The following is a 10,634-nucleotide window of genomic DNA, read 5'->3' on the forward strand; positions in this document are numbered from 1 at the left end:
ACAGGGGTGGTGCCGGCATCTTATTTCCCCCTCACGCGTTACAGAGGTCTGGATCACATTTAAAACACATGTTACTGCTCTTTGGCTGTGTGCGGTTTGGCAACTCCAGAGGAAAAGACATTGATAGGGGATTTAACAGGCAGGGGACTTGATCACTTGACAGACAAACAGGCAGACATTAGAAAAGAGAAGACGGGATCACACAAGCAAATAAAAAGGCAGGAGGACCAGCAGCAGCGGGAGAGACTTAAGGGCACACACCAAGACAGACACACTAGCTTCTCATAGAAACTTTCCCAGCAGTATCCCAGATCTTAGGGGAAGTATTTGTCTCTTCTCTTGCACCTCAGGGCCTTTTAACACGGACAAATCGCAGTAGAGCTGGTGAACCGAGGAATGACAGAGAGGAAGTTTAACATACAGATATTGTAACCATTGAAATTAGCAGTTTATGTGTCTGGGGAAGCCAAAAGTCTGCAGGCTTTTCAGGAAGTGGGAATATATAAAAGAAAAAGGTTTTTCAGGTCATCTAGTTCAAGGCTCTGAAATATCTCACAGGCCTTCAATCCATTTGGACAAAAGCGAGTGTGCTGATAAGAAGTCTTCAAAGGAATCTTTACTTAATTTTTTTTTTTCTGAGCTAATTTTCAGTTTCTAACTCCTAGTAGCCTCGTTACTTAACCGGACACCTCAGGTTCTGCATCAAAGCGTCAGCAGTAAGAGGTGCATGTTTTAAAGCCTCTTTAGCCCTCTCCATTTGGCCTACGGGTGTCTGGGTTGCTGTGACAGGTTACGTCTGGCTCAGACACACACACACACACACACACACACTCCTGCGCAGCTGGAAGATCAAGAGTTAGTGTTGCACATACCTGCGCTGAGAGGATTGAGTGTGTGTGGTCTGAAGGACTCAGCTGGTCTGGGAAACTGAGTCAGAGAGGCAGCCAGCTCTAAGTGGTTTCTTCCAGCAGTAAAAGGAAGACAACTTCATACTGCTGAGTGCTTCTCAGAGACAGCAAGCAGAGTCAAGGGGATGATGATGAAGACAAAACGGACTCTGTGCAGAATCTCCTGCTTGGTGACTCTGTTGGTGGAGCTGAACTGGATAAACGTGGGCCACAGCATGCACATGGGAGGAAGTAGGGTAAGTGTAGCATGAACCTTTATGCAATCAAGTGTAGCTTATATCTTAAAAAAAAAACTTATAAAGGCAGCAACTCAAGAAACCCCTTGAAATGTATTACTTTTTGTAGTCTATAAAGATGGATTTTGTTTCCCCTGGCGATAAGGATAACATAAATTTAGTATCTAAAACTGTCCATTGCATTTCTCTTAAATTGATTTCAATCTTTTTTTTGTGATTTTGTGTTTGTGCACACTTTGCAAGTGTAGCCTCTTCCCTCTTTTCCCTCACTATCTCATAAACCTCACACTTGACCAGTCGCTACCAGTGCCATACACTAACGTGCTAACTCTGTTCTGTCCCTTGGAACCATAATCAATATTAATCATGTGTGTGCTTACTTCTTGTAAAAGTAAATGAGTAAAAGAGGAAATGCATGTCAGGTAGTAAAATGCACACTGACATTGTATGTGCATCAGAGGGATTATTGAGCCACTTCACTCCTGTTCTTCTCGCCGCTACTTAAATCGATTGCCTTTATCTAACTGTCATTCATCTTCACTATTTTTCTCTCCCCATTCACTTTGTTAGTCTTTACCTCCCCTTTGATTCTGTCCCTCTCTGTTTCTCATTAGTGGGTCTATCCCCTGGTTGAAGTTGTTCAGGGGAAACCTCCTTATTTTCTGTTGTTGCTTCTCTGATTTAAGTGGAAGCAGTCAGTCAGCCAGCCCGCCCCACCCTGTTCTGTAACACACTGAATACATCAGAGGGCTCAGATAATTACAGTTGTCCAGCAGAAATAAAGCAAACATTGCGTAGACAAGTGCAATATTCCATGATTGTCCTCTCTGCTGTGCCTACACCCCCATTGTAGACCATCCGGTGTCAGGCTTTGGCTTTCCCGCCTCAAAAATGAGCCTTGGAAGTCCTAAATTTTAACCCCTGTCCCACTTAGATGAATCACACTCTTGCCCCTAAACCCCCTAAAAAATTTTCAACAAGTTAAAACAAAAGCAAAACAGTTTAAAAAAAAGAAAAAAGATTTATTTCACCAGGACACAAACATTATTACCTTACATTTCATGTTAAACAAAAAGTTAAACTTAAGCATTTGACTCTGCATAACTCATCCCGCACAAACCATAGACATCTAGTGTTTAAATCATCTACTCTGCTTCCATTTTGTTCTGGGTTATGTCATCATGGGAACTTTGCCCTTTGTGGTAGCATGACAGGTGTTTTTATGGTTTTCTCCCACCCCTGAATCACAGCTCTTCTACTCTAGGGAGAGGTGCCAAGGACAATCTGATACTGCATGCTGGTGGTTTAGGCATTATATGCATGTCATCCTTCTAGTACATAAATCCAAACTCTTTAGTGGCAGCGTCATGAGACTTTAGAGTGAGCAGTGTTTAGAGACGGAGAGGTTTAAGGGCAGACCAGAGCAGCTGTTGATAATCATACTCTGACTAATGGGTGTTACATCAGGCCAAGTGCTTCAAGTAACTCCACACTGAAGCGAAAGTCATATCAATTCAGCGTCAGTGTAAGACACATGTTAGTAGATAATGATGCGTGGTAATGTAGCTATGAATGCATTTAATTGTACCCAGTTCAGTTTTTTTATTATGTTTTACTTACTTGATTTTGCATGATAATTTTTGAAACGGTCTACAGCCTGTCTAGAAGTTCTGTGAGGCTGTACAAACAGAATTAATTGGAAATCCATCCGATAGTTGTCAAGATAGTTCAACTTAATCCAAAAACCTGCTGGTGGCATTAGAATTTAAGTCAAGGTATCAAAAAAAGGCCCTTGAATATCTACAACAGATTGTATCTACAAATCATAGTTACCATAGTTACCAAGGTATTCACTCAGAACCACAAACCTAATGTTGGCGCTAGAGGAAAAGTCAGAGATCACCAAAATCAATAGGATTCATCCTCTGGGGCCCATGGGTATATGTACCAAACTGCATGGCAATCCATCCAATAGTTGTTGAGATATTTCAGTCTGGAACAAAGTGATAGACAGACTGTTAGACATTATAGTCTCTAACATGTTTAAAGCTGGAGTGTGGGACTTGTACATATAAATGAATGTCCATTACATTCAAGCCCTTGCCAAATGAGCACACAGTGCTGATTAAGCCTATGACCACCAGATAAATCTCTCTCTATTTCACAGTATACAGAGTTTTTAAATCTGGAGTCTGGTATGACATTCCCGCGCTGGCCAAAGGCCACCAAAGCTAAGTATCCCAGGATACATTTCACACCAACCAACAGCGATGGCAGAGATTAAAACCGGGCTCAAACTACAGGAGTTTTGGAAAGATTTATCCCTGATTCACCCCTCCTGACAATTGGAAGAGAAATCTATTCTGGGACCTTGATTGGTACCGATGTCCAGCCCAGATCTGATAGATCAGATATCTGGTAATGTAAGGGGTTAAACTTCACTCCTAAACTTCAAGAAATGCTTTCAGACTTATCGGGGCCGCCCTGATAATTTCAAACATATTTGATATTTAGGAGCTAAAATCTGAATGATTACTGGATGGTCACTGCTTTCCGAGCGGGACCACAATAGCCAATGAGAGAGACAAGTCTACAAGGAGATGAGAGTGAATGAGAGGATTTTTGAAATGGCTACATTTCCTGCCTCTATGTTGGAACATGTTGACAGTTTTTTTTCACAATAGCACCAATGGTTTATTTTCATTATACCAAAACAATTCCAGTTAGTTAAAACCAGTTAGCTAAACATTAGTGCTACAAGCTAACGTTAGTCCCGGAGCAGCTGACAGTGTTGTCAAGCAACGGTAAATCTTCTAGCCCTTGAGGCTAACATTAGCTAGCATACTACTGTTGAGAGATATTAAAACTGACAGTTAAAATCTTACCTCCAGTTCTCGCTGAAGAACAGACAACGTGTGCTGACAGCGTCTCCCCAACCATTTTTCATCCAGACTTATTTGGCCTTCTGCTTTAGTTTTTTTCTTACTGCATAGTATCACTAAAGCAAGTTGTTGCACCATGTCAGTCTTCATTTTGTTTATGTCTGCTTCCCCATGAGATCACGTGAGATCACATGAAGGGGTCATTACTCCCTCTGGCACGATCATCTTAATAATATCCTTTAGTGTGTGATGTGCAATTATTTTCAAATCTTGCAGTGCGTGCATCCTTGAGATTAGAGAGAACATTTGTGAAGTTTTTCCTGTGCTGCACATGATGCGTGATTGGTGTTGCACAACTCTGTCAGATTTTAAAAAGTTAAATAAATGTGTATTTTTTTAGGGACCCAAAAGACATTCAAAATTACATCAAGTGAAACTATGAATTAATGGAGGAGGTTTTTCATATGTATGACTCACTGTGATCCCTGCAGGTAATTAAACAGTGGGAAAGGAAGGTGCGGTCAGCCTCCAGCCTTGATGAGCTGCTGAGGCTTGCGGACTTTCCTGACTGGAAGTTGTGGAAGTGTCGTATGAGGCTTCAGCAGCCAGAGACCCAGACAGAGACCCTATCATCTCCACCTTCAGCAGGGTCACATCGCTCTACACGCTACGCTGCCGAATCCTACAGCTTGGAGATACTTAGAGGTTGGATAAAACATACAGCACGTGTTCAAGTGTTCAAGTCTGTGTGTATATGTGTGTTGTGAACATTGTCTGTCTCCCATTTAGCCATAGATGAAGAGTGGCAGCGGACTCAGTGCATGCCCAGGGAAACGTGTGTCGACGTAGCCAAGGAACTGGGCACCGACCCCTCAATGTTCTTCAAGCCTCCCTGTGTGTCCGTCCACAGGTTTGTTGAACATTAGTCTGACTCACAGGATGTAGACTGTGGGTATAAGCCTGCCATTGGCAGACTATTTCAGTCAGAATTCTCCTCCTCTTCCGCTATCTGCGTGTTACAGTTTTCAAAATGCCTGTGAAACAACAACAAACTTCGAATGGTTAAAAAGAAATACAGACAAGCTAGTGTTTTTTTTCCCCCCATAGCATGATAATGGGTTCAGCCAGACCTTTCTCCAGTGCTGACACAGTGCTTAAATCAAGTGTGGAGATAGATCTGGCTATGTGAGACTAGTTGAACATGAAACCAGATGCAGAACTGGGAACACTTTGCACACTTAGGCTAATGTTAGCTACTTTAGCTAAATTGTGCCCACGGGGGAGGTATCATAATCAAGTAACATTAAACCTACTGAAAAATCACAACAGTAGTATAACTGTGAATCAATAGTATACAGCAGTATAACTGTGAGTCACAGCTGTCAATGGCAGACATCAGAGCTACTATAAGTCTTCAAATCTTATTAATTGAGCAATAATTTCCAAAATGACCACCAGCACACTTATTAGAGGGCCCAAATTTAGCGATTGAGACCATAATGACTCAATTCAGTTGAAGCCAGGGATGTTTTGGAGCCAGCATCTAGCGGCTGTTGGTGGCATTGAAACATTGCTGCAAACAACAAGAGCCCATCAAAAACATATTGTGTTTAATATAATACAGCAAATCTCTTTTTATTTCAGCTCAAAACAATTTATAAAACCATTTTCATATGATGTATTAATCATATTGTTAAAGGTATAGTTCTGCACTTTGGGAGATGCTCTTATTTGCTTTCTTGCCAAGAGTTAGATTAGAAAATCAATACCACTTTCATGTCTTTATGCTAAATATGAAGCTTTTGCCAGCTGCTGGTTAGCTTATAGCTTAGCATAAAGGCTGGAAACAGCTAGCTTGGCTCTGCCAAGCGAACAATTCTCCCTACCAGCACCTCTAAAGCTCACTGATTCACATGCTCTATCTAGTTTTTTAAGTCTGTACAAAAACGGAAGTGTAAAAATGACAGGTAGTGGTTTTATGGAAAGTTATGTGCTGGACTACGGTATATATCTTGGCTGGGTGCAGTAACCGTCTGCTGGCTGTAGCTTTATATTTATCATACAGACATGAGAGTGGTATCAATCTTCTCATCTAACTTTTGGCAAGAAAGCGAACATTGTACATTGATTTATTGGGATGATTTATTTTTATCAGTATTCATATGCTGTAGATTCAGTTTAACCTCTGACCAAACATGATCTTTTAAATATAGAAAAATCCCATAGTTACAACCTCTCCTCAGAATAAACTACAACAACCCACTTTATTTTCTATATTTTATGCCATGCATGTCACTTTACCCAGATGTGAATTTGTTTTCCTACTGACAGGTGCAGTGGCTGCTGCAATCAAGAGGGCGTCACCTGCAGAAACACAACTACTGTATTTGTCAATAAAACTGTGAGTGACTAAATCTCAGACAACCAAATATCCTTTTGAGTTTTGAGTATTGGATGTTACATGGTACAAACAGCACTTGTTTTCAGCAGTCAAAAGCTCTTACACGGATGTGCGTGTGTCTGTGTGTGATTCTGTGCATTTCAGGTCCTTAGTGTGATTCCATTCAAGTTTGTACCAGAGCCTGTGCTTATAAAAGTAGCCAATCATACTGAATGCAGATGCATGGAGCCTGCCATAATACGACGTAATGCTCAACCTCACAGGAGCAGTGGGTGAGTCCAAAATTTCCGTCAGTCTTATTTTCCAACTGAATTTAGTGAGATGTTTCTTTTTTTTTTAAATTTCTGTTCTAATCCATCTGGTTTTTTCGCAGCTGTTCTCCAATCGGACAGCTGTCAGAGGCAGAGGACTCCAGGAGACTTTGTGCCAGTGGCTTGATTTGGGATTGCTCAAGTGACAGATGCATACCTTACCCCTCCAGCAGACCAGGTGTGTGTTTGGAAATATATACTGTATATAGAAAGGCTTGTTGGATGTGTGCCCCAGTTGTTGTTTTTTAAGGTGTTCAAAACATCATATTTTCAGATTTTATGTTCAACAACTGTACTTTAAATAGGAATTCAAAATTATGACACTTTGATCCAGACTGAAATATCTCAACAACTATTAAAGGCTCAAAACTTCGTAGAGACATTCTCGGTTCCTAGAGGATGTATCCTAATAACTTTGGTGAATGCTATAGATGAAAAGTCCCTGACTGAATTCCCATCAGTCTCAGTTATACTCTCTGTTTAGTGCTAATTAACTAAACTACAATGGTAAACAAAGTTATACCTACTAAACATCAGCATGTTAGCATTTAGCCCAAAGCATCACTGTGCCCAAGTACAGTCTCACAGAGTTGCTAGCATGGCTGTCTTCTGTCTTGTCTGTTTTAAAAAAGCACTAGCGATGTTGTGATCCAAAATCCAGCCCCATATCTAGATCAGGTGTTTAACACTAGTTTCAAAGTATGACCAGTGTTGTATGGTTATAGTACGCACTATGGAACATGAATCCCTCAAAATATCATTAATTAGTCCTTAATTTACCCCTGAAAACATGCCATATGTTTAGTATGGTAGCCAGAGATCCTTTAATTTGTCCATTAATTTGAAAAGCCCTTAATTTTCTGATTAAGTACAATTAAGGATAAAAAAACAACAAAACCTTAAAATGGAGCAAAACTCATGAAAACACCTACTGAATTTTCCCCTTTATCAGAAAATTAAGGCATTTTAAGATATAAATTAAGATGTGGTTTTCATGGTTTTTGTACCATTTTAAAAGGCTTTTGCTTAAACTGTTCAAATAACCCATTAAAAATACCTTAACTTAACTTAAAAACCCATTAACAAATATCTTAATTCCATCATTACTAATGGGTAAATTAATGGAATTTTAAGGTAAAAAAAATTAAGAGATTTGTTTTCATAGAGATGGAGATTCAGCTAACAAGATGAAAATTAATTTCTTGTACTTATACTGTCTTTGTGAGTTGAATAATCATTTTTACTTCTTGCTTAGAGTTTCCACTCGGCTCATGGATGCCTGACTGTGAGATAGATGTAGAGCGCTGTGACTGTCTTCCGAGACCTGAGCCGATTCGCCAGCCAAGGCCGATTCATCGTTGTCATCTCAACTCTTCCATCTGTGCCCACAAGCACCAACATTTCGATCAAGCCTCCTGCAGGTAGGTGCCAGAGAGAGACTTTGATATAATGATGCTCTTGTCTGACGATATTTACTGTAGACATGTCCTCATCATTATCATATACTGTAAGTGGTAAGAAAAACGGAAATACTGAGAGGAAAATTTTTATCAGGAATTATTAAACATCAGCTGGGGATAAAAGAATCCAGTATAATTAAAGGGTTACTTTACCACACTCATTAAATATTGATAGTTTATTTTCATTTGTGTGCCTATCATTATCGAACCATCAGCAGAAAATGCTCGAATGGTTTTGGAAACATAAGTGGCCTCTCAGACATGACAAACTGAATAAACAAGGTGATTGTTTCCTATCATTTCCTCTTGCTGAGTTCCACTTCATCCAGACAGAAGACTTTATGAGGTCTGTTGTGTGTAAATTCATGCACATTTTTTAATTGATCCCTCTTTTATTCATAGATGCAAGTAGCCCAAGTAGAAGTCCTCTGGTGGAATAAATTACGACAACCTGCTCGCCAAGGATGTTTGGAGGCAGAGAAAAAAAAGGCTCATAATTTATTTACAATCCTATTTATGCCGATCACTTTAACTAATTAAGATGATATTAACTCACATGACCATGTTAATTAATTTTTTTAACATGCTTTCCTTTATGTTTCAATCAATGTGTAAAGTTTATGATTTGTACATTTGTTCTTTGTGCACTGAACATGTAGTTTATATTAAAAGATTATTTTTTATAATTTGAACTTGTTATGAATTTATGGATTATTGTTCATCTTCTGGCAGACTTTTCACCAGTATTCCTCTGTTTTTAATCTTCATTTCTTCTTGTTATTCAAAATCACTGAGTACAGAACTTTGCCTTTAGAGGCTGCAAAACACAACTTGAGACAGAAAAGTTTTAAGCTTGTTGAATGATTTGAGGGCAACAAAGGGCTGCTAAATTCTGTCATGAAAAAAGAAGTTGTAAACTGAGAAATGCCAAGTAAGTAAGTTAAGTCTGGTTACTTCAGTAAGACATTAACGCTGATCTTGTTCTTTTAAATTTCATTTTCAAACAGAGTCTATAAAAATATCCACCCTATTTGGAAGTTTTCATGTTTTATCAATTTACAGCTTTTAATCAAAGCCTTGTGCCTTTTGTGACTCTGATCAACAGAAAAATGCCCTTTAAAGCCAAAGTGAAAACAGATCTCTGCAAAGTGATCGAAATGAATGACAAATACACAAAATGCACGTTTGCGTAAGTATTCACCCACTTAATGAGACACACCTAAATCACCACCGATGCAGCTAATTGGTTTTAAAAAGTCACATAATTAGTTAAATATAGATAAGCTGTGAGTAATCAATGGGTTTTAATTGATAGTAACTCTGTGAGGATGGAGGGTGAGGTGAATGCATCAAAGTGCAGGAAAACCTGATGCAGTCTACAAGAAACCTTCCACTTGGAAGAAGATTTGTTTTCCAGCAAGACAATGAGCCCAAGATTAAAGTCAAAGCTACACACGAATGGTTTAAAAACAACATAAATGATCATGTCCTGGAGTGGTTTACCGAGAGTCAGGAGATGATGTGGCAGGAACTGAAAAAGGCTGCTTACTGTTTGCTGTTCGTGCAGCCTGACAGAGCTTGAACAGTTTTGCAAAGAAGACTGGAAGAAAACTGCAGCGTCCATACAGTATATGCAAAACCTGAACAAGACATTTCTTCACTGACTCAATGCTGCCAAAGGTGCATCTATTAAATACTGACTTACAAGGGGTGAATAACAAGTATTTTGTGTATTATAATTGTCATAAATTAGAGATATGTTTTCGCTTTGACATTAAAGATTATTTTTTGGATAAAAAGCTACATTAAATCTACTTTTATTCACTGTTATAAAACAATAAAACATGGAAACTTCCACGGGTGGGGTAATAATTTTTCATAGGCACTAAACAAGAAATGTCTCTGCTGCCTTGCTATCCTTTCTGTATCCGAGAAAGCTTTTTTAGCCAGATGGTGGCAGAGGAGATCGAAGTCTACACCTGTGTGTGTTTTGAAAAGTATTTGAGTCTCCGGGCAAGCTGCATCTCTCTAATAGTGTTTGAAAACCTGCAGCAGCAACAGCAGAAGACAGAGTGGACTGTAAATACGACTCATAAAACAGGACCGTCATTGTAAATGTGTTTATTTTACTGGTGTTGCTTGGTGAATGTATTGATTTCCAGTCTGGTGTTCCCACCTCAGCAGTGCTGCTGATCTATAAGATGTAAACATTAAAGGGTACAGTATATGTTCTTCATCATTTTGTTTGCATCACAAGTGATTTCACACCCATCATAAAATGGCCAGACCCTAATGTGTCAATGTAATCATTTCTCAGAGCTCTGAGACAGGATAACATTAACAAAGATGTCTAAAAGCAACATTACAGTAAGCAGCATCTGTGCTCTTGCTCCTCTTTCATGACAGCCCCACTCTGTCTTTCAGGTCCATACAGGC

The 10,634-nt window shown here is 39.3% G+C and overlaps 1 protein-coding gene across 1 annotated transcript; it reads left to right on the forward strand.

Annotated features, from left to right (window-relative positions):
• Nucleotides 1-100: 100 nt before the first annotated feature.
• vegfd (vascular endothelial growth factor D) lies at nucleotides 101-10,434 on the forward strand. The gene is made up of 8 exons (XM_067585498.1): nucleotides 101-1,144; nucleotides 4,518-4,731; nucleotides 4,816-4,936; nucleotides 6,358-6,427; nucleotides 6,572-6,699; nucleotides 6,801-6,916; nucleotides 7,994-8,159; nucleotides 8,601-10,434. The coding sequence occupies exons 1-8, from the start codon at nucleotides 1,034-1,036 to the stop codon at nucleotides 8,608-8,610; spliced, it is 936 nt and encodes a 311-aa protein (XP_067441599.1). The 5' UTR covers nucleotides 101-1,033; the 3' UTR covers nucleotides 8,611-10,434.
• The last annotated feature ends 200 nt before the right edge of the window (nucleotides 10,435-10,634 follow it).

This window comes from Thunnus thynnus, chromosome 1 (assembly GCF_963924715.1).
Source record: "Thunnus thynnus chromosome 1, fThuThy2.1, whole genome shotgun sequence".
In the NCBI taxonomy this organism is placed as follows: Eukaryota; Metazoa; Chordata; class Actinopteri; order Scombriformes; family Scombridae; genus Thunnus; species Thunnus thynnus.